At 34.9% G+C, this 23,960-nt stretch overlaps 3 protein-coding genes and 1 non-coding gene across 5 annotated transcripts; 1 reads left to right on the top strand and 3 right to left on the bottom strand.

The window, feature by feature from the left end:
- Window positions 1–1,053: 1,053 nt before the first annotated feature.
- On the bottom strand, window positions 1,054–4,672 carry LOC133675532 (low-temperature-induced 65 kDa protein-like). Of its 2 annotated transcripts, none has more exons than XM_062096944.1 (5): window positions 4,163–4,672; window positions 3,857–4,072; window positions 3,295–3,711; window positions 2,267–3,193; window positions 1,054–1,731 (listed from the first exon to the last, which is right to left on the bottom strand). In XM_062096944.1, exons 1-5 carry the CDS (start codon window positions 4,236–4,238, stop codon window positions 1,694–1,696), a joined length of 1,674 nt encoding a protein of 557 aa, XP_061952928.1. In that variant the 5' UTR covers window positions 4,239–4,672; the 3' UTR covers window positions 1,054–1,693. The 2 variants fall into 2 exon arrangements, with proteins under 2 accessions (XP_061952928.1, XP_061952929.1); XM_062096945.1 differs by lacking the exon at window positions 1,054–1,731 and adding an exon at window positions 1,872–2,126.
- Window positions 4,673–4,794: 122 nt separating this feature from the next.
- TRNAD-GUC (transfer RNA aspartic acid (anticodon GUC)) lies at window positions 4,795–4,866 on the bottom strand. Its single transcript has one exon. It is a non-coding gene; the product is annotated as a tRNA-Asp (tRNA).
- Window positions 4,867–6,126: 1,260 nt separating this feature from the next.
- LOC133675461 (uncharacterized) lies at window positions 6,127–10,620 on the bottom strand. Its single transcript, XM_062096846.1, has 7 exons — window positions 10,187–10,620; window positions 9,807–10,007; window positions 9,584–9,706; window positions 9,375–9,412; window positions 9,146–9,248; window positions 6,926–8,997; window positions 6,127–6,736 (listed from the first exon to the last, which is right to left on the bottom strand). Exons 1-7 carry the CDS (start codon window positions 10,256–10,258, stop codon window positions 6,490–6,492), a joined length of 2,856 nt encoding a protein of 951 aa, XP_061952830.1. The 5' UTR covers window positions 10,259–10,620; the 3' UTR covers window positions 6,127–6,489.
- Window positions 10,621–17,462: 6,842 nt separating this feature from the next.
- LOC133676160 (transmembrane ascorbate ferrireductase 1-like) lies at window positions 17,463–21,964 on the top strand. The gene is made up of 4 exons (XM_062097767.1): window positions 17,463–17,688; window positions 21,046–21,094; window positions 21,223–21,422; window positions 21,512–21,964. Exons 1-4 carry the CDS (start codon window positions 17,545–17,547, stop codon window positions 21,809–21,811), a joined length of 693 nt encoding a protein of 230 aa, XP_061953751.1. The 5' UTR covers window positions 17,463–17,544; the 3' UTR covers window positions 21,812–21,964.
- The last annotated feature ends 1,996 nt before the right edge of the window (window positions 21,965–23,960 follow it).

Below are 23,960 nucleotides of genomic sequence, written 5' to 3'. Positions count from 1 at the left end.
GTTTAGACTGGTTGGTGTTTGAGTGTAAGGACAAGGCCCAAGAGAGGCATAGCACAATAGAAAGGGGGAACTCACTGTTAGAGGCCCAATGGTCCAGGTTTACAATATATGTATCCAAAAGTACTGGTATAATTGAAGCTAGAGAGAGCCCTAATATTGTATAAGCAGAGCCAAGGCGATCTCTGTCTCTTTTCTCATCATTATATTTATAAAAACTGATTTTAAGGGAAGGGAAAGGACTGCAGTGAACAAAACAAAAACGTTTTTAAAAAAAATTAAAATTTTTTTTATTTCAAATTAATATTTTTTTAGATGTTCTCATGTCATTTTGATGTGTTGATGTTAAAAATAATTTTTTAAAAATAAATATATTTTTTAATATATTTTCAAAATAAATATTTTAAAAAGCAACCACAGCCACACTTTCAAATATCTTACCTATTGATTTGCAGTAAAACTTGAATCATGAATTAAAAAGGTCAGTCAGGTTAATTTAACAAAATATATTTATTAAAATGATCAAAATAATATATTAATTTTTAAAAAAAAAACATAAAAGATTAATAGGTTACAAGTCAAGTTTTAATAAGTTAAACCTAGATCTATAAAGTCACTAATTAACTTAGATTTTGTTTTTCAACTCAAAACGATTTAAATCCTAAACTAACTAGGTTTCAAGTTAACCTATTAACTGGTCTGAGTTTTATATCTTTACATGTAATAACAATTTTATTTTACAAGATAATTTTTTTTTATTTAGATTATCGAGGAGGAGAGGTTTTAACTTAAAACTTTCTATCTGAAAATACCATTTTTTTTCAAATAAAAAGATTCAAACTTTACCGTATCCAATAGTGGAGGGGACGGGGGATTATTTTTGTGAATCCTTAATCATATCATCATCACATTTCCTCGAACCCACATAATAGATGCACTCAGAATAAGTCTAATGTGTCAAAGAGTTAAATCATTAGACACTTGCAGCGCACTCAAAGCAGCTTCAATTTTATGCTTTTAGGAACAAGGACCTCACAGCATCAAAGAAATGCATAATTTTTCAAAATTTCTTATCAAGAATATTACTTGATCCATCCATTTATTTCCTTCCTAATCTTTCTGATTTATTCAAGTAAAACACAACTATCACCATCACACCAAACTTTCACAGTTTTGATGCTCAAATTTGAACACAATATTAATACCACAGAGGAACTGCATCTGCTCTCTCTTGCTTGAATACAATTGGAAGTGATGATGATAGTGATAATCACTATTAAAACAAACACAATCACTCCGAAAATTCAACAAGCTCAAGTTACTGATTCCTCGAGTCTGGTTCCTGCTTTATAAAACAGCAAAAGATATACCAGCATAGCCGATCAGAAAGACTCTGACTGATGCAATGAATTTTCAGAATTTACTTAAAACTGATCAGGTTCCAAATTCAATTCAAGACAGGAAGGATTGCCTGAATTGGAGGAACCAGATGGCTTCTGCTGAGATGAACAGGACTCTTTACCTTTAACAAAGAATCAATAGCACCTTTTAGCTCATCAATCATAGCCTTGTAAATTAGTCACAGAATCAGAATCCACCCTTTCACCAGAAGCCTCTTTTGTTTTACTTGCACTTCTTTACTGGACTTCCTCCTATCCCATCACTTTGTCCATTGAAGAAAATCCAAAATTTAGACTCAAATCCCATTTTCTTCCTCCTCGCAATTTGAGTAATCTGTGTTACTTTGAATGGTTAATATAGAATTACACTTAAAAGGTTGAATTTTCTCCCCTTTTTTTCTCAAAAGATTAAAAAATTTATAATTTATATTTAAGAAAATATATAACATGATGGACCTTAGCAGATCTTGAGAGTTAGATAAAATGGTTTTCGATAGTGTCCACAACAATTTATACATCCATGCAGTGCCATTACAATTTCATTACAGTTCCATCCACACAACACTTAAGGAAAACAAACTTTTCATAATTAGTAGAAAAACCAGCTATGTTAAAAACACAGTCTATCTTAGTAGACATTGCTTGCTCCTCAGTTTCCTGACTCCTGAAGTCTCCTATCCCCTATTTCTTCTCCACTAGCATAAGTAGAAGAAAGCGCTTGAGTAAATGCTAACAAAACAATCAATTGAACTCGGTTTTCTGATTCTTTCCTAAAAATGCTAACAAAACAATCAATTGAACTCGGTTTTCTGATTCTTTCCTAAAAATTCAATTTTCAAATTCAAATCAAGACCATGTTTAATCTCTACCTGCATTGGAGGAGCTAAGTGGATGCTGCTGAGATGCCCTGGACCCTTCACCTTTGACAAACAAAGAACCAACAGCACCTCTAAGCTTACCAACCACAGTTTTATCAGGAATATGCACAGAGCCTGAATCCACCCTTCCACCAGAATACTCTTCTGTACTCCTACTCTCTAACCTCCTCTTCACCTCCTCCGACTCTGTCACTGCCTCAGCCTTCCCCTTGTTCAAAGTCTCCGAAATAACTTCAGAAAGCGCCCTGTCTTCTTCTCCAGGACTCAACTTCTCCACGAAATAGTCTTTCACTGACACCCCTTTATCTTTCCCTTTAATCATGCTGTCTGCTTCATTGCTGGTGTTGGTGCTAGTGTTAGTATTGCCATAGACTTTTGACATCACAGTACTGCCTAAACCAACAACTTTTTCATACACTGGAGCGAGTTTCTCTGTCACAGTTGCAGCAACTTTCTTTCCATATTCCACTGCCGATGCTGGCTTCGCAGCATTTTGTCCTTCATGTGCCACTTCATGTTCTTGAATAGTATCGTCTCTCTCTATATATCCAAGCTTGGAAGCTATGACATTTGTGGCAGCTTTTTCCTTATCAGCAATTGCAGAAGTGGCAGAGGAGGGTTTTCCAGTGTTGCTGCTCTGGTATGATGGTTTCTCAGCAATGTCACCTCCTGGTTGCTCCTTGATTTTCAATGAATCAATAGACTCTGAACCTGATTCTGGGTTCTCCTTGGGGTTAATGGAAATTGGGGGAGTTGGTTCTATAGAAAATTGGTCATGGCTCCCAGTGGGAAACATAGAGGGCCGAGCATCACGCGGTCTGACAGATGAGTTCTTTTTTTCTCCTTGTTTTGAATCATCATAGATATTCATTTTGTCGAAAGACTGAAGCATTGGAGTTATTCCAGCCTCTTTCCCTCCTGCAAGATGCAATAATTAGCCCCTCTGAAAGACAAAAACATTTCCCAAACATCAATGCCAAAAAGGCCTTGTTGGCATGCAAACATTGAACAGAACTTACCAGAACCAGTTGGATCAGTGGCTTTAGTCTGATAATTGGAAGGAGCATGATCCACAAGTCTATCCTTTGGGGCGTGAGGATCCTCCTCCAACCCTACTGGTACTTCCAAGTTAACTTCAGGTTGCCCTAGAATCCTCTCTTGTTCATGAACAAAACCTTTAACGGGATCAGCAGGAGAAATAGATGCAGGCGAATTAACTGGGGCATGAGGTACTTCTTTAATAGCAGTTGTCCTTTCGAGAAGAACCTTTGGTGGTGCTGACTCATCTTCCTCTTGTCCAAGAACAGAGCTCTTTATGGGATCAGTGCCTGTATGTTCTTCTTGCATTGTTGTTGGACCTCCATAATATGTCCTAGGGTCACCTAACCTTCCCCCCTGTCCATGGGCTGAGCTTCTAAGAGAAGCAGAACTATAGGCTGCAGTTTAATTCACAATTGAAACCATAAAAATCCAAAAACAAAATCCATCGCACACAAATCTAAGGCCCTTTTTTCTCTAGCAAGGTCATTTACCAGTAGTTAATTAATACAGACATTGAAGCAAGTAGCAACATTAACATACCTGAGGCTCCATGAACTTCTGGGTCCCCAACCATTTCTTCATCCTCGTCATCATCTTCCTCATACAAGTCATGATCATCAGGCACATGAACTTCATGATGTTCGTCCTGGCCATGACCATGACCATGTAATTTGACTTTTTCCTTCAATTTCTTGGTTTTATCCTTCACTTTCTTCAACACGGACTTCTTCTCATGGCGATGCTCATCTTCACCCTCTAGCACCAACATTTCACAGTACATAAAACTTAACAAAAACATAAACCACGCTTCAATAACATAGGAAATTAAGTAAATAAGGTTCTTACCAGGATGCAGTCCAGCATTGTTGGGACCATGTTCATGGTCATGAACACCATGTGGGCGTACCATTTGTGACTCCATAGCGAAAACAGAAATTGCCAGCGATTAGACCGAAAACAAGTTTCTATTAAGTCAGTTACTTGCTTGACAGAAAAAGATAACCATCCAGAAAAAAAAATGGAATAATCTTATAGAGGGACCAAGACAAGAACATCTTACAGTTGCTACATTTGCATGGAGGTGGGTTTGAAGGGCATTCGACACGTGTAAAACAAGCATGATATCTCCATTTCCTGACACGTAACCAGAGCTGCTTGTACACGCGGTGGCAATGCCGGAGAGAGAGTGATGGGAGTTGCCCGAGTGGGTAATCTTTATCAAAAAAATCACAAGGGTCTATTGAATATCATCAAATTGTATGGGCTTACAGCGAGAGGACCAAAGTTGATTCCACTAGTGGATGACATCAAGTTTTTCTCTCCAGAATATCAAAGAAAAATGGTGTCGAGTTTTAATAAGGTCCATTGTATCTGTAGTGTACTCCAGTGATATGTTGTCGGCTTTTGGTTACCCTTGTTGAAATTTGAAGAGACAAGGACGTAAGACAAAATAATTCGTGATCAACCAAAAATAATGACGCCGTTGCCGGGGATCGAACCCGGGTCACCCGCGTGACAGGCGGGAATACTTACCACTATACTACAACGACCTCGTTGAGATAAGAATAATTAAATTTTAGTTTAACTATGTTACGTTTCCTTTTTAAATTGTTCAAAACTTGCTATGACAGTGAAGAATAAATATTAATTATAAGTGATCAAATATTGTTAGTCTTGTAGAGTAATCACATAATATTTCTTGAGTTGATGACGAGTCGGATCTCTAAAAAGACTGGCATGGGTTAAACATTACACTAAAAACCCTCCTAGAAGGAGGCTTCTACACAGAGCTGCAGGAAATTCCACCAGGTTTCCATTTAGAAGAGATATCACATTGCAGTGGAAGTGGAACGCTCCTTTCTAAGGCAATCCATTCTGCCATTCCACAACCACGTTTTCCCTGGACTGTAGTGTTTCTTAACAGGGCCAGGGAAAAGAGAAGGTTGCTGCAGCAATTCCTTCCACCCCTTGCACATGATACATCTACTCCAAATTTTTGGTGTTCAGGAAATATATCAAAGGCTGCTGATAGAAGAAGTCCGTCTATTCTTGAATTTCTCAAGTACCATGGTGGGAGCGCTCCTAGAAAAGTACATGAGTAGAAGCAGCAGAAAGAAGCTATAAATTTGTTAAGTTCATCCCGGTAGGAAAGAACTCTAGCCTTTCTAATTCCATCATGGACTTACAGTGATAAGAGATCAACATAGGTATGATATGGGAACCCTCATGTATGAGAAATTTTGTTGTGTTAAATTGTCATCATAGTAAGATACTTCATCACATGGTTTATATTTTGCAATGGATGATAGTGGAAGCCAGACTAGGCTGGTCTGGACTGATGGAAGTGCCCACCACCATCTGAGCAAAAAGTTCAGGAGAAATTGAGGGGAAAGAATTGTTCTCAAAGTTATAGATATCTGGGGTTATGTTGATAAAGCTATAGTTTGGTTCTTAGACATCTGTACCAATGCTATACTTTTCTTCTAAATCTTGTAACAATGCCATTTTTTCCTGCGCATGATATGATATTGCAATATCTTAACCTCTACATTCTGCAAAAATGCCATTATTTTCTTGATGAACATAGCTATGATAGGAAACTTCTTTTAACACAGTCAACTTAGATATTATTATCACACCCATGGTTGTATCACACACCAAGGTTCAGCAAATTTACAAAGCCGAGAGTCTTGGTGTATGATTGGATTGCTTGAACACATTCGGTGCTGTGCAGCAAGCACTATAATGTGAAAAGGTATCAGTGAACATAAATATGCTGCCATTGTTTAACTTAAAATTCTAGACAGTGATGTCTGAAATTTGGAATCTCTTTTTATATATCTCACTTTCAGTCTTGTAGTTTCTCAATATAACCACGTTTCAGCTCAGGCACTATTATACTTCAACTATATAGCCTACATGAACATCACAAATAAGGAGTACACAAAATCCGCATAAAGCAAAGGAGTATGTAATTACTATGTTTTTAGTGAAAGATCTACTCCTTTCTGAACTTTTTTCCTGCTTCTAGAGCACCTCTAGCTCAACTCCCATTACAATGTGCATAATGTTTAGAAGACCAACAGTCTTGCTCGTCAGATGCTCACTTTAGCAGATGCTTCACTCACGCTTCATTTCTTTGTCTGACATCCATGTCTGAAAGAGTAAGAATGCTAGCTTTTCTTACCATTCTTGAGGTTTCGTACAGTCATGACAAGCTGTTGCCTTTCACCTTCTACTTCTGCAAATTTGAGGCTGATCTCTGAGTATCTCTCTTGCATTTCTTTTAGCTCAATTTCCATACATTTGTTCTTTTCTTTTAGCTGAGCCATTTCTGTCAACAGCTCAGTTAGGTTACCCTCATCCATTGGGTGGAAAGTGCCCACTACTAGTTCTTCCTTCGAGCAACTTCTTGCTTTTCTGTCAAAACAAATATCGAAGAATGAAACCAATTTCAGTGATGATTATGATCATAAACTAAAACATATGTGGATGCACAATGAGGTGCTTAGATTTATCAGTGTTGGAAATTAATTACACAAGAAAATGGTGGTGGGTATATGAAAAGGCACAATAATCAGGATGTAAACAAGAACTTTGAAATTTTACCTTTCAATACCCTTTCTTCCGTTCATCTGCATTTCATCGTCCATTGGAGTCAAGTTCTTTTCATCTGAAAAAGAGAGCTTCTCCATGACACTAGTATTTCCATGTTCCTTCTTTTGCAGTTCAACCTTTAATTTGATTACTTGTTGCTGCAGTTTTTCTTTCTCGCATTCTTCTTCGGACAGGCTATGTTTTAACGCAATCTGCTGATCTCTGAGGCTTTGAAGTTGCGATGAAAGGTTCTTGATCATTGCCTCCTTTTCATCCTTTAACGACCTCACATTGAGTAATTCTTGCCTTGTGTTTTCTGCTTCCTTCTTTGTCGATGCAAATTTTTCCTCTATTTCCTCCCTTTCTCTTTTCCATCTTTCTGTTAGTATATTTGTTTCTTCACAAGATGTCTTCAATTTCTCTGTTTCATCTCTTAAGTTCACCTTTTCCTGCTCAGAGATGTCATTCTTCTCTTTTCTGAGTGTCTCTATCTCCTTTTTCAGCATTTGAATTTCAACTTGGAAAGCCTCTTGCATTTCTCCTCCTTGCTTCAGTTGGTTGGAAGAATCTTCTAATTCCACTGACATCTGCTCTACATGTTTTGTCTTCAAATCTAGTTGCACTGATAGTTCTTCCATTTTTACTCCCTTCTGGCCCATCACCAGTGCAAGCTCTTCGTTAGCTTTCTGAAGATTCTCTTCCAGAATTCTGTTCTGTGCTCGGAGTTCATCAGCTTCTGATATTGATTTCTTTGTCAGCTTCTCATTCTCATCAAACTTGCCTGCCATTTCCACAGAAAGTTTTCTGAATTCTTCCTGTATCCGCTCTGCTGTAACAGCATTTTTCCACCTTGTCTTCCTCAAGGCCTCTTCTGCACGGATAGCTCTCTGTTCCTGCTCAATTCTGGCATGTGTCATGGCATCAAGGTCATTTTCAAATCCTTGTGCCTGTTTTTCCAGTTCTTTCCCCAACCCTTTGACCTGAATTTCCAGTTCATTGATGGAAACCAAAGATTCTGAGAATTCTTGTGTTTGCGTCTTCAATCTTTCCTCTAATCTTTGTACCTGTGATTCAAGTTCTTTAATGGTAGCCAAAGATTCTGATGATTTGTGTTCTTGTATCTTGCTCTGCTCTAACTTGGAAGATACATCATAGTTTTCCTGCTTTAGATTCTCATAGTCCTGTGTGAGTTGTTCTATATAATTCTCCAGTTTTTCTCTATTTTCTCTGTGGACCTCAATTTCATCGGATAGGTCTATGACCCTTTGCTTCAGCAGACAAAATTCATCATCTTCCCTAGCCTTTTCTTCCAGTGCAAGCACTGCATGTTGATCTGTGTCCTCTTTCATGCTGCATTTGCAGTTTTTCTCCTCAACCTCATCTAGCTTGCTGGACAGAGAAGATATTTCCCTTTTTTTTTCCTCCAGCATTTCATCAAGGTCTCCCACTGCAAGAATCAACTCAGAATTTGAATCTTGTGTTTTCTGGAGTTGCAACTTAAGATTGGTGTTCAAATCCTTTTGATGACTAAGCTCTCGCCTGACTTCTTCTAGCTGAACCAAAGAATCCTCGTACTCGGCTCGCAATTGATTCAGGGATTCTCCTTCAACAGATTTTCTTGAAGACTTGACCTGCTCACATTCTGTTTTGAGTTCATCTCTTTCCTCTTCAAGTTCCTTAACCTGTCTTGACAAATCCTGCCCCCTTCTACTCTCTTTGGTAATCTGTTTCCGAAGAGTCTGTAATTCTAGTTCTGATAATTCTGACTGCCTCATTAGACTAGATAATTCACTTTTCAGTCTTTCAACGGTTTCATCTGAAGCTTCTTGAAACTCTCTTGGAAGGCTCTGTTCAGGGCTGTTTGTTGAGCCAACTAAACTTCCATCTGACCTTGAACCCATTGACCAATCTGTGCTTGTTCTACGATGCAAGCGGTTTTTTGTTGCGATGCCATCAACTGCACCCTTTGGAGGCATTGAGTCTTGTCTGAGAACTGATTTGAAGCTAGAATTGCCCCCAACAGATGATCTGAAGCTGCTTTCTTGTTCAGAATTCTGTGATAAAAGAATGTTCAAGTCCCTGTCCTGTGACATTTATCAAGGAATAGTTCAGTTATAACCTTGAATAACAGCCCATCCATTTCCAAGATTTGCCAAAAAGGAACTTGTTCAGTTCAGCCCTTCCTGGACTGTATTGAAACAGAATATCAACATAGATAATTTTAGGCCTTACTTCAGTAAAACTTTCATCATTTTCATCTGTATGGTCATTGCTCTGCTGGCTTTTCAAGCTTCGGTCTTGAGAAAGTACAGGATCTCCATTGTCTCCAATTTTTCTGAGATTACAAAGTCCATTCCGTAAATTAGTAGAGAGGAGATGGGAAAAACTTAAATTAGAAGCTAAAACGTAAGTAAAAAGGATAAATAAATGCAAATTGTGAATTGTTAATGCTTGTGTTCACCTTGGATCAACATCTCCCTGCATCTTCTGAATAGTCACCTGTTTCAAAATTACTTGATATATGAGGAAACAATGATCATATCGAAATGGCATAGTCTATTTACATTTTGAAAAAACAGACATTGCTCTATGAGTGAATCAAACATAGGGATAGAGTCAAATCAAGAGAATTACAAGAGCGTGTGAGTGAGAGAGGGGGGGGGGACTAACATGTAGAACTGCACCAGAGTTGGCAAATTTAAGGGGCAGGGAGACAGTCAGTGGCTCGGGTTCATCAGCAAAATCTGCAAAGTCAATTGAAGCTTCTCCCAGATAACCTGACTTGGATGACCCCTGCAAGAATTCATAGTAATTAGTGTGCGCGCGCACAGTCGCTCACGAATCACTGTACCTTAGAAAATCATCACAGATTTGAAATGTGACTCTAACGTACACTTGCAACAATGAAATGGTATATTTTCTCATGCAGAATTCCTGATTTTGGCTCCTTGATGAGCTTCACGGTTACATAAACCGGATTGTCCCATGAACAGATTCCATCCTGAACTGCAGCTTTCTCTAGTTTGAATGCTGTCTTTCCGACATCCTCTGGCACCAAGGATATTGTCAAGGCAGGTTTCTTTAGATGTGGCACCTGAAATGGAGATGAAAAATTAGGTAAGAGCTTCTTGTTAGTATTTATCTGAATTGTTCCATCACACTACCTGCATTATACAGCTTACCACACACCCATGATTCAATAATCGATTCCAGATAAACAAAACCCATTTCAAATCAGTGACAGGAAGTACTTATTATCTGCTAGATTAGTACCTGAGTTGCCTGAAATTGCAGTTTGAATGTAGCTTTGATCTTTTTCTTGTCGTTCCTCCATGACTTGAACATGTTTTGACCTTACTGTATATTCTTCAGAGAATCTTCATCAAAAGACTCACTCAGTTTTCAGTACTTCTACCTTGGATCTTCTCTGAAACAAGTTTGGCTTTGTTATGGCCAGGACAAAACAATCTATTCTCAACTGTTGAACCCAAAAACAACCAGAAAGCAACAAAGAGGGCTGCAGTGGCTAGTGGTATTTTTTTATTGTTATCTTTAAGTAAGATTAAGATGCAGCAGAAAGCTTGGGAATTAGAGCTGAAGAGGAGTCTAATCTGAATAGAAAATGGAACAGTTGCAGAGTAAAAAAAATTAGAGGCTTATCTGTACATAGTTTGATCAGACCATGTGGTATATTATTGTAAAGAACAAAATATAGCTGTACCGTAGCAAAAGTTTTCTTTTTAATGCAGGAAGGCATGAGGTGCTGTCATGCAGAATGCTTTAAATGACATTGATGGCCTCCACTTTTTTTATGGTATGTCTTCTAAAAAGTCTTTGGGAGTAGCTTTTCATCGCTTTCCCGACATCAAAGAGATAAAAGATAGTTAAAACACGAACGAAGTGCTTTATATCATTCTAAAATCTTATGAAGATTTATTTTCTTGTTTTTGTCTTCTATGTATCTATCTGGTTTTGGACCACTGATTCAGCGCTGCCCCGAGCATCTATTTTATAAAAGGGATATTGAACTGTAGGAGGCAAAGGATTTTAAGAAGAGGTTGCCCCACGTAAGGTGGCTATGATAGGTAGCGATGGAAGACTTTTTGCATCTACCTTATTTAGTAGAAGCAAGTAATTTTCGTGCTGTGCCATCAATACACTTCTCTGAATTTTGTCACTACTGAACTCTACTTTGGTGTGATATTTGTCGGTGCTTGTATTTTTACTATTAGTTTAAATTAGTTCTTACTATTTCGTGGTCACATCCGTAATTAAAAGGAATCTATTAGGTATGGAAGTGGGATTTGCATATGATGAAGTTTTTTTGGGTAGGCTTATGATTACTATCTTTTTATGACTGTTTCTGCAACTTTGCATATCATCATTCAATGAATATTTGTATTTTGTAGTTGAGATTTCTCATTTGCTCATAGAAAGTTTTCAGCCAATCAATTAAATGATTGATTCTCGGAGAGGTTGGTGAGAATTTACAATCAAATAAGGTTTAGTTTCAATAGTTGGTTAAACTAGTTTATATTGATTTGGGAAGTCCGAGACCCGAAGTGTGACTTAGATTTGATTTTTAATTGAATCGAATCAAATATTGACTTGGTAAAACCATTTAATTTGATTGTGTTTTTAGTAATTTGGTTGGCACCGATCCAAATTAATATTAAAAATAGATTATTAAAACAAAAAAAAAGAGAATAAAACAGTATCATTTTAATAAAAATGTGATGTGTACTTGACACAACAGAATTTGAGAGAAAGGAATAGGGAAAGAAGAGTTTAAAGAAGAACAGTTTATTTCATGATATCTTCTCTCCCGTAGGCCAGAGCTTTTATAGGCCTTTGGTTCTGGAAGTTACAAGCAGATTAAAAGCAATAAAAGAGGAATATGTGCCACTAAGTGATCATGGTTGTTCCACTTCACACGTGGTCATGAATGCCCATGAATTCCCCGTATAACAGACATCTAAAGAAAGTAACTGCAACTAAAGTAACTGCAACTAATTAATTCCCACAACGCACGACCAGCTGTGGTTACTTTCCCCCTCACGACCCTTTGCATGGCGCAGGTATGCATGATGGGCTGTTTGTCCATATCAAAATGCTGACTTGGCGACTCCAGATTGACTCGATAAACCCGGATAGGGTGCTATTAATTACATGGACCGGATATATTAGACCGTGCATTAAGAGTATTGAAACTGCAATCATACATGCATTATTGAGATTGCTGAAATGAAACAATAAGGAGGATATCATAGAGCACGATTATTGGAGTGTTAGTTGAGAGGGAAAATAAGGGTTCGGTACGTGCTCTTAGACAATGGTGGGGCAAAAGAGGGGGCCCTGAAATTTATTAGCTGCCACAAAGCTGTCGCAGAAGGGTTGATGCATCCTTATCGCCTCCCGTATCTGCGAAGACCCACAAAGCTGCTGCCCCATTAATTTTTTGGTGCCTGGTTTGTGGTCAAAACCCCCCAGCTAAGTTGCTCTGTGAATGAGTGCTTGCATGTGGCTACATGTGCTCTCTTTCTTCTGTTTGTCCCCTCACTCAAATTTTCCTGTGCTAGTGCTCATATACAATGATTAAATTATGGGTTAACCTCAAATTTCTTGTACTGGTGCAGTGGTGCTCATATACAATGATTGAAAGTATACAAAACACAAAGAATTCAATCGAGAAGGATGATTCCTTTTCCTTTTTCTTTTCATGTTGTTATAAGTAAGCAAAGTAGACCTTTCCTACCATGCTCCCCAAGAAAACAACCCTTCAACATCATAAATATATAGAATACATGGTGTATATATGCATAGAGAGACAGAACCATGTATGATGTTTGCATGCTAACTCTTTTTTTCTTTTTCTTTTCATTGAGAACGATGGAAGTCCTGCTAAAGGCCAATACTGAAAGTGAGAATATTTTCTCACGCGTAACGTAAACTAGATAATACGATTTGCTTCACCTCACTTTCGATGCAAATATGGGGTGATCAGATTGAGTGCAGGTAGTGTGTTTGCCTAAAGGTTTGAAATATACTTCATGTACAGGTCATGATAAGAAGAAAAAGTCAAACTAGCCCATATTTATGATATAATATTTCTTTATTAACGTACTGTTCATCTCTTGGAGGGCACAAGCATATCTTTTGTTAGAGAGCTTGTTTAGCTGTAAGAAATTTGTCAAAAAATTGAAGTAAGAGAGACCAAAGGGCCTTGAAAGAGATTAAAATATGTGTTGACCTAAAAGGAGAACAGAAATCTGGATCTTAGAGACTTAGATTAAGATTTTCTTTCGATATTTAATCTAATGAAGGCACTGTTCTGTATAAACTAATCTTGGTCGCAGTCTATGCTAGAGCTGTAGGATTTTCTGGCTGGCCCTTCTCTCCATGCTCTTTCATATGGGCTTTTAGCTGCTGATCTAAGCCTCGTCTCTGGCTAGATGGGCTAGCTTTAGCCCTTAGGCCCAATTTGAAGATGTAGTTGAACTGATTTTTCATTAAATTTTATTTTTTTCTCTTCAAATTAATTTTTTTTTTGTGTTTTTTTGATAATTTTGATTTGATGTGATGATATTAAAAATAAATTTTCAAAAATAAAAAATATATAATTTTGATTCATTTCCAAGCAAAACACACTTTAAAAAATAACCTCAACCGCGCTCCCAAATAATCCTTTAACCAAAAATCTCATCCCGCTTGTTAGTAGTTGATTAATAATGCTAGAATACCATTACCGCAAACAAATATGTTTCGATTTTGGAGTAGACTAAATTGGTGGCTCGCACCAAGCTATGGACCGGATTAAGTTCTTTCTAATATAAAAAAGTAATGCTTGGGTGATGATAATATTTTTTTTAAAAAAAAAATTGAGACTTGTGTTATTGACTTGATTGGATCTAATAAGCTTGGTTAATTTAATAATATGATAAAAAAGACAATGACAAGAGATAGATATAAATCTTTTTTAGCGATAATTAACTATAAAAAATGAGTTGTCAATATTATACTCGGAAAGAGAAGAAAAAAATATCGTTAGAGACTCACCATCGCCCACCTCCAATAAAAAATCACCAAAACAATTCTAATGTCATTGTAAAAGGTTGCATGACGACATTGAAAAAAGTTAACGCATCGCTAGAGTAACGATCCAGAAAACAAACAAATAAAATATCATGAAATAAACATCTCGTGCTTATATTTAATTAATTAATTTAATTTAATTCAAAAGCAAAATTTATTTATAAAATATAAATTTAATAAAAATAATAAATAAAAATATCTAAGCAAATAAAAATTAATGAAGCTCAATCCAAAATAAATAAAATATTTAATTATGAAACTAAAAAAAACATGATCTCAAATAAAGAAAAACAAAAATCAAGCAAACTTGTATAGACCTTTTAAATATAAGACAATTCCTTAAACTTGTAAACCATTAAATTTTAAATTTAAATTCAATTAAAAAAACTCAATTCTCATTAAACCTATTTAATATTAAGATGCAAAAATTAAAAAGAAAAAAAATTCATCGATGCGAAATTAAATTTTAGTAAGCTAAACGTGTTTAGGAAGGGAGGGTACGCAGTGATAATTTCAACAGTGCCAAGGGAGGCACACACATCAATTCGCTCCTGGAATCCACATGGCAATCAATGAGGACGCATACACATTAATTCACTGATCACTTTTAGTTGTTTTTTTTTAAAAAAAATTTAACGGAAACAAAATCACTTAACAGAATGTTTTATAAGTTTTGTTTATTCCACAGCAAAGATATTCAAGTCAGCTAAGATTATTATTTTTTTCAAATAATTAAAAAAAAAATATTTTTTTTTATTAATACAGTGTATTCAAAATAATCCAATAAAGCACTAGATTATCTAGCATGATCTAAGAATGATTAATTTAATAATATGATAAAAAAAGACAATGAGAAGAGATAGATATAAATCTTTTTTTGTAATAATTAACTATAAAAAATGAATTGTCAATATTATACTCGGAAAGAAAAAAATAGAAATATTGTCGGAGATTAACCATCGTCCACTTCTAAAAAAAAATCACCAAGACAATTTTAATTTCATTGTAAAACACTGCATGACGACATTGAAAAAAGTTAATGCATCGCTAGAATAATGACATAGGAAACAAACAAATAAAATATCTTGAAATAAATATCTCATGATTATATTTAATTAATTAATTTAAATTTGAAATCCACGTTAGAGATAATTTCAACAGTGCCAAGGGAGGCACCCACATTAATTCGCTCCTGGAATCCACATTGCAATCAATGAGGACGCATGCACATTAATTCACCTGTCACTTTTAGGTTTTTTTTTTTAAATTTAACTGAAACAAAATCACTTAACAGAATGTTTTATATAAGTTTTGTTTATTCAACAGCAAAGATATTCAAGTCAGCTAAGATTATTATTTTTTTCAAATAATTTAAAAAATGTATATATTTTTTTATTAATACAGTGTATTCAAAATAATCCAATAAAGCACTAGATTATCTAGCATGATCTAAGAATGGCACACAATGATCATTGCATTGACGAGAGGGAGCAGCCAATGAATTAAAATAAAACAAAACAAAACAAAACTAATTAAGCTATAGCCCTTGCACATTGATAAAAAGATGGATCCTACTCCAACTAGATCATTTGATATTTGAAGGTCCTGCTTCAATTGATGTCGTCACACATGACTTCAGCTGATAATACACCGCGACAGCGATCTATTACGGTGTCGTTTCAATATTTTCCTGCATCCATTTCATCGAGACCCATCTAGATCTCACAGCTAACGGGACCCCCCTGGACATTCTGTCATCATCAACATCAAACTTTCCCCTTGTTCTACGTGGAAAAGTGCTGGGATTCTTCGTGGAAAAGCCTGCATCACCCCCATTTTCTTGAACGCTAATTAGACAAGTTTTTCGTGTTTCTAGCCTAAACGTTGCCTATCTTCTCATTTATTGTTTCTTTATAGCTGATATGCCTGGACAGCTTGTGCACCGAGATGAAAATCAACATCTCTTCTCCTGTCCAGTAAAAAGTTGGAATTAAAAAAACTTATTAGAATCTTTTTTTAATTAACATACTATGCGGACCGGTTTATATATATCTTGATTAATATTATAAATTCTGAAATTAATAATTATATAAATCTTTAATAATTCTGAAATCTATGAGACTCGAACTGTTATCTCAAATTTATTAGAATCTTACTTTTATAATACATATATATTGTGAATTATAAGTGATCTTTTTTCTTCTAATTACCAGAAAAAAAATTAGTTTTAGTTAAATAGACGACCGAAAAGGAAAACGGAGCAATCAGAGCTTGAAGCCTCGCACTAACTCGAATTCCTTTATCGGTAGGCCCCGAAATATTATAGAATTGCAATCTGTTTGACTCTTTTCTAGCAAAGGCTAATACAGAATGATACTAGATGAATGTTTTATATATTTTTTTATTCTTCTTTAATAACATGACATTGGATTCCAACTATTTTTTTACAATACATATATACTAGATGAATGTTTTTTATAAAGAAATCTAGCTAAATATACTTGTTGTCAAAATGATTCATGTGATCAAATATAAAATAATAAAAATATATATTTTTAATTCGAGATAGTGGTTTGAGTAATAAGTCTTGAATAAAATCTGTCAAATCTTTATATTTTATATTAACAAATAGATAATTTACATGTAATATTGAAAGTAAAATTACATTTTGTATTATGTGGATTTAATGAGTTGTTTGCTAGTGAAAAAAATCCAAATTAAATAGGAAACTAGTAATATCTTTTTTTATTATGTGCTGGCTTTAAATTGATGGTAATTGAATCTAGGTAACAAGACATGAGAATTAAACGTAAAATTATTATTTCTGTAGGCAAGTACCAAAATGATATATTTTTTAAAAAAATAATGGGTTTTTAATTGAAACTCACACTAGATTGTGGGACAACTTGGTTTTTTTTATCATGTTATGTCAAGTTAATTATTTCTTTATTTTTTTAACCTATACATGTTTAACTTTTTAATTAATCGGGTACTAAATTGATTTGTCATACCAGATTTTATAACATTAAATTTAACTAACAAAACACAAAAAAAAAAGATATTATTCAACTATTTAATTTATTTTTAAACGTGTAAACGAACAAAACACACATAAAAATACAAAAACACGATCTTGTTCATCTATTTAATTAATCTCAAGATGTATAGACTTTTACACTTTAAAAAAAATGTGTTTTTAAGAATATGCGTGATAAATGATGTTTGATAAACTATAGAAATTCAATATTATACATTTTAAATGGGAGAAGGGAGTTCAAATAAAGCGACTAAAAATACAGGGATCCAGAGGGGACACGAGGCTGAGACTCTGGGTAACACGAGACACGATAAAAAAAAGGCAGTCACCAAGTCAGTCAGGCCCACGTGGCACAATCATATCTCCATCCAACGGTCATAATCGCATCAAATATCTGGTCGAAACAACACAATAAAAGACGTATCCCCACGACAAGAAGAAAGGCTCTCTTCCTTTATTCTCTCCCTCACTTAGCTTTGAACTAGAAGAAGAAGACTCAACCATGGCTTTGGAGTTTAGAGCACTGCCACTAACGTTTTTAGCACACGCGCTTGCAATTGCGGGTGCTGTTATGGTCTTGGTATGGGTTTTATACTATAGAGGTGGCATGGCATGGGAAGCTGCCAACAAGAATCTCATCTTCAATGTAAGTCTCTAGCCCTCATCTTTATTAAACACATGTCTGTGTGTGTATCTGTCTTTATGTTTTGCTTTCCTGGTTCTATGGATCCCTGGTTGATTCTTGTTTGTCTGTGTGTCTGTGCTTGTCTCTTGTCTTGCCCTTAGTTTTCAACAGCAACCTTTTGGATTTTGATCTTATCTAGGTTCATGTTTATCATCAGGATTTTTGTGTCATTGCTGAAAGGCTTGTGTCAAGGGCTGTTGGTTTGGAATTTGGGAACCCTTTTTCTTAGCGAAGACTTGTTGGTTCGAGTCAATTAAGATGGCCCTCTTAGCTAGCTAGCTAGCTAGCTGTTGGCTAACAAACTAGTAGTTAGTTGAACACATTGAGTTTTAATACTCTACGGCTCTAACCAACAGTAAAGATTTAACCAACAGGCTCTAGTTGGCTAATGGAACGAGAATCTTGGCTTTTTGTTAGGCATTGGAACACTTCAAAAGGGATTGCCGTGGGATGCCTGCAGTCTTCCATGATTTTTGGCATTTTAGGTTATTAAAAAAGTGTTAGAAGATGCTTTGAGATCATTAAACTGGACTGAAATGGATGCTCTTTTGATATATATTGAGTGACTTAATTAATTATGTCTAATCAATTAGAAGAAAGAAACAGTAAATATTCAGTTTAATTAACTAGAAAAGCAGTAGAACGCACAGAACTTAACTGAGACCAGAGATAATTAAGCGAGCTAGCTAGCAACATCTCACCATTAAGTACTGGATTCAAGAGTAATCCTTGATATAATTATTGAAGTGTTTATCTTAATCTGGGGGGAGTTTATTTATCAACCTTCAAGGCAAAAACAATCATTCACATTGCATATCAAAACCATCTCGGCCTTTGTGCTCGCACCTACCCTACCTAACCTTCTGATCAGCGCACACGGCCATGCCCCCAACCCCCTTAACTGTCCTTCCCACGTGAAGTACAATAAAACAACCTAATTAATTACCGGTGTTTTTATTACTGTGCATTGCCTCTACTGTTTATTTTCTTATATTCTACTGTGGATATACTGTGCAAAAATTTATATTTCTTTAATTTGATTCTCAAACTTTTTGTTTGGGTGATTTAGTCAATTAAAAAGTAATTGATTTCGAATTCTTATGAAAGGATGAGATTGGAAGAGGAAAGATCCAAATGAAAAACACAGAAAACATGAGTGGCATGCTACAAGTTTTGAAAAAGATGTACTTTGGTCCTCCAACTTAAACAATCATGCAAATTATATAATTTCAGTCCCTCAATATTTTTTCAGTTTCATTTTGGTACAAAAGTTTATTTTTTTTTTTACTATTTGGTTCTTTGTTGAGAGAGGAGAGAGAGAGATCGCCTGATTCCGGCGGTAGAAAAAGAAGCATGTCGTTGACACCAATTTAGACCATCAAAATGGATGATATTTGTGTCAAATTATTTCATTTGATGAGTGGAGCTCATATTAGATGTTTTTGTTTCCTAAAGTTCATGAAAAAACAAATATGAGTGGATAGGTTTATCATGGTTTCTCATGTGTTTATAGATTTTTTGGGTCAAAAAAACCTTGAGCCTGATTTTCCAAATAGACGACGTGTCAGTTTGATTTTTTTTAAAAAAAGGGCGAACCAGATGTCCTCCGTCGTCCTACGCACTCTTAAAAAAAGAGCTTAGTCATGCGGGCCTACCTTGGCTAGCTCGTATCTGGGCCCTGATAAAATGGGTCAAGCAAGCTAGCCTAGCTTGCTAGGCCTAGTAGCGCCTGACCTTTTTTTTTTGAATTTTTTTTATTTCAATTAATGCTTTTTTTTAAAAAAAAAACTTAATTATATTTATATTAATACCCCTTCTCTCTTGTACTTTGCTAAGAGAGTTTTTTTAAATGATGGTAATTTTTTTTACGCGTTTAATTTTTGAAGAGGTTTTTTTTATTCATCCATGATTTTTTTTTATCTTTTTTATAAATGAACTATATTTATTAAAATAAAAAAAATATTTATTTTCAGATGATATTTCTAATATGTGTAGCCTTGCATATCATTCTTTTTTTCCTTTTATTTCATTCTATCAATTTAATGTGTTTATTTATTTATATTATAGTTTGATTGAAAAAAAATGTAATAAATGAAATTTTGCAAATATAATCGGCTAAATGTCCTGTTTTGCAAGACTAAATATCTTAATTTATACTTGTTTTTTGATTTTTCAAGTTTTAATTTTAGGTATTGTTAATGATTTTTTATTTATTTATTAGCAGACGTAGTTCTCGGTTTATTTGATTATATGTATGTATAAATTTTTTTATTTGTACTAAATTTTTTTAAATTACCAAAATGTATTAAAAAAATTTGGATATACAATTTATTTATAAAAAATTAAAATACCTAACCTATGGTGGAGGCCGGGTTGTATAACCATTCGATACGAGAGTGTTTGTTTGCTGAGTTAGTAAAAATGTTGAATTTTTTTGTTTAAAATAATTTTTTTATATATATTTTTAGATCTTTCGATGTATCGGTATCATAAATAATTTTTTTAAAATAATTTTTTTTTATTTTAATATATTTATAAATAAAAATCACTTTAAATCATCCGATTCTCTCAATTTCAAAAAGTTCCTAACTAACATTTGAAATTTTCTGGTTACTGTGACTTGCGCAACTCTATCAAGTAGTGTGTGGGTGACTTTTATTTTATTTTGGAAAATTAGTGGATCAGGACATCATATGTGGACCCGTCTAAGCATTCACGTGTTTTAGGCCCACCAAAAATTGTATTTTATACATGAACAATATTCCAAGACTGTCCAATATTATGGTCATTTGCACACACCTTTCTTTGTAGGTCATGCTCCGAACAGCAATTGATTTGTCCAATGTTTTCTTGGTCCCATCTTTCGAAAATCTTTTATCTTCGTGCAAGCTTGGAGCTTTCTTTCCTTGGCTAGAAAACAAACCATTTACTTCCGAACAGGAAGAACAAGTGTTCTAAAAGAAATCAAGAGAAAAACTAAGTAAACGGCATTCTTTTTCGAGTTTTTAACATTTTCCAAAAGAAGTACCATTGATCTGTAAGCAAGAAAGAGTTATAGTCAACGATTACATATGAAACTGTTATTAGCATGCTCTTGGGTCGTGGATTAAAGGGCCACCACATTCTTCATCGATGGGTAGCAAAAACAAGGCTCTTATGGGTAAAGCTCTTACGGTTTGAGGCTTTGAATTTCACTTCCAACGTTGAAGCTTGTCGTTTCCAAAGGCTGCTAGTATGATTACTGGTTATACTACAGCAATTTATATATTTATACATGTTTCCAGTAATGTGAATCTCGTATCTGTTTTCTTGCAACAGCTTCATCCTTTTCTGATGCTATTTGGCTTAATTATCATAGGAGGTGAAGGTAATTGGACGACATTTTGAATTTTCATCACAGCTAAATGGTAGAGATTTGCTTTCTTGTTTTTTCTTACTGATATTTTTCCTTTTGACTCCCCCCCCCCCCAAAAAAAAAAAAAAAAAAAAAAACAGCCATCATGAGTTACAAATCTCTTCCTTTGAAGAAAGAAGTGAAGAAAGTGATCCATCTTGTTCTCCATGCAATTGCAATAATTCTTGGTTGTGTTGGCATTGCGGCTGCATTCAAGAATCATAACGAGAGCAACATTGCCAACCTCTACAGCTTGCATTCATGGCTTGGCATAACCATCATTTCCCTTTATGGTATTCAGGTAAATCATTCATTTTAACCTATTTTATAGTGACTTTCTTTTGATTTTATTTTAAAACTTTGTCTTAAAAATGGTAATTTAATTTGCAGTGGATTTATGGGTTCCTTGTATTCTTTTACCCTAAAGGGTCACCAGAACTAAGGATTGAGTGCCTCCCTTGGCATGTGCTATTTGGCATCTTTGTGTATATTCTGGCTGTTGGCAATGCTGCCTTAGGGTTCTTGGAGAAGCTTACATTCCTTGAAAGCTCTGGAATTGCTAAGTATGGTCCTGAGGCCTTGCTTGTCAACTTCACTGCTGTGGTTACAGTATTATATGGTGCCTTCGTTATATTATCAGTTCTTGGCCAGGTTCCTGTCGAAGATGACGACAGCTATTCTGCCATATAAGGCCTATATGTTTATATATATTTTATCAGCTATCAAGTGAACACATTTTCCATTGGCTGAATTTTTATGAAAGCTAGTGTATCTATTATTTGTGTTTCTACATGTAGACTTATGATCATCCTTGAATAATATTGGAGCTTCTGCCTTGCTGTATAGTATTACCATTGTTATCACTTGGGCTCATGAACATAGATAGACTTCCATAGGGTATATTGGTTTTAGCAGCTTAGGTTTCTCTGTCCCAACCAGAATGGGCTGGCTGTGATCCAACTTCCAATTTTGAGCAACAAAATACACATTTCTACAGGTCTTGTGGAAAATTAACAGATGAAATCAGTTTTTTGTTTTTATTATTCGAAAGCAAAGGACATCTATGTTGACTAGTGTCGAATTATAGGGCTAGAGCTTGCTTATTTCAATCCACTATTAACAGAAAAATTGGAACTATATATACCGTATGACAGCGCCTAACCGCGTTTCAAACTGTGATTCATCGCTAACGGGTTATAGAAAATCAATGTTTAGCTCAATATTTTCCTTTGAGTATGAAATTTATCTAACCAAACCAACCTCTTTATCAACTACCCTAAAGGTAACAACAGTCAAACCACTCGTTCAAACCTGGGGCATGTTCAGGATGAAGAGCATTCGATACAACCACTTAACATAAGCAGGAATGAAGGGTACTGGACTTCTGCAACATTTAATTTGACATGCTTGTTCAAGATCTATGCAGCATTAGAGGTGGATGAGGTTGGAGACCCGGGGGATCTTCGGGTTTCACTTAAGATCCCCTTCCAGCTGACTCGGAGCCCTTCTTTCCTTCTTTACTCGAAAAGCAAATGCCCAAATAGAAACTCAAGCGTCATCTCCGACTAGCATAGGCTCGTCTCTCGTCTGGAGTAACCGATTCAGAGATGGGAGAAAGTCCTTCAAGGAAAGCAACAAGAAGAACGTCAAGACGTCGTGTTCCCCACTAAAGCAGCTCTAACTCAAAGTCAAGAGGTTCTACTAGCTCTTTGGATCGCAAGCTACCCTCAAGTCTCTTTTCCAGAACTAAGACAAGAAAGTTAATCCGCCTGATCTCTAAATGGAACAAGCCACAATTCCGAATGCCCATCTCCAACGATAAATTATATTCTCTAGACTTGAATGTTTATTAAATCTTGTATCAGTATCTTATGTTATACTTGTGTTGAGTTTTGTGCTTTTTAGAGATTTATTTAGATAGAATTACTTAAAATAAATATTTTAAAAAATATCTAAATTTTATATAAATATTTCATAGATATATAAATTATAAAATATTTAAAATAAATATCCTAAATATTTATAGAAATATATATAAAACAAGTGAGAATGATAAAGAAAGCCATGTTGGTGGGCCTCACCTAGAGCTGATGGGGCACATGTTTTCAATATGAGCCAGGTAGAGCGTCCGAATGGACTCAGGCAAAGCCGTCCAACATTTTTTAGTACTTGCCAGCGAAGCAACTTCATTAATCAAGCAAGCATACACCTCTTTTTTTGTTTTTTTTGTTTTTAATCTGTCCAGTTCAATTATGATTATAATAATTATCTTATTTATTTCAATACATTACGTTATTAAAGAACACAATATTTTGTCCTTTTCATCATTAGCTAAACGTTGTCTCATTTTCGTGTAAAATGCTTCCTCGCCAAGTTCGGGTTTTTTTTATGAGGTAAGGATTTTAGGGCAAGTTCTGTCTCATCTTTTTTTAAAACAAAACACGATTAATTACACGCATTCCAGCAGCATCTTTTAAGTATTTACAAGCTAAAAAAACAATATGAGATTTAATTTAAAATAATTTTATATAAAATAGTAAAATTTAAATTCATAATTATTTTATTAATAAAATTCCAGCAGCATCTTTTAAGTACTTACAAACTAAAAAAATTTTAAGTTCTTGAGATTTTAAAAATAATTTTATATAAAATAATAAAATTTAAATTTATAATTGTTTTGTTAATAAAATTTCAATATCATATTAAAAAATTATTTCAATTTAAGAATTTAAATTTTTAGGTGAGGTTTTACATTATTTTCTAATATGAGATATTTAGGAGTTATTGTTGAGCTACCGTAATTTTGTATAAAAAAATTTAATTTGACAATTTTATTATA

This window comes from Populus nigra, chromosome 16, assembly GCF_951802175.1.
Source record: "Populus nigra chromosome 16, ddPopNigr1.1, whole genome shotgun sequence".
In the NCBI taxonomy this organism is placed as follows: domain Eukaryota; kingdom Viridiplantae; phylum Streptophyta; class Magnoliopsida; order Malpighiales; family Salicaceae; genus Populus; species Populus nigra.
Note: the sequence above shows the minus strand (reverse complement) of the source record. Positions and strands in the feature narration are given on the sequence as shown.

Coding starts and splice junctions, on each gene's coding strand:
- LOC133675532 (XM_062096945.1), bottom strand. CDS start 4,238: ATGGAGTCACAAATGGTACGCCCACATGGTGTTCATGACCATGAACAT. Junction 3,712..3,856: donor AGAAGTTCATGGAGCCTCAG/GTATGTTAATGT, acceptor ATTAAACTGCAG/CCTATAGTTCTGCTTCTCTT. Junction 3,194..3,294: donor CACTGATCCAACTGGTTCTG/GTAAGTTCTGTT, acceptor TGCATCTTGCAG/GAGGGAAAGAGGCTGGAATA.
- LOC133675461 (XM_062096846.1), bottom strand. CDS start 10,258: ATGTTCAAGTCATGGAGGAACGACAAGAAAAAGATCAAAGCTACATTC. Junction 10,008..10,186: donor TGCAATTTCAGGCAACTCAG/GTACTAATCTAG, acceptor TCTCCATTTCAG/GTGCCACATCTAAAGAAACC. Junction 9,249..9,374: donor CAGGGAGATGTTGATCCAAG/GTGAACACAAGC, acceptor TTGTAATCTCAG/AAAAATTGGAGACAATGGAG.
- LOC133676160 (XM_062097767.1), top strand. CDS start 17,545: ATGGCTTTGGAGTTTAGAGCACTGCCACTAACGTTTTTAGCACACGCG. Junction 17,689..21,045: donor ACAAGAATCTCATCTTCAAT/GTAAGTCTCTAG, acceptor TTCTTGCAACAG/CTTCATCCTTTTCTGATGCT. Junction 21,095..21,222: donor AATTATCATAGGAGGTGAAG/GTAATTGGACGA, acceptor AAAAAAAAACAG/CCATCATGAGTTACAAATCT.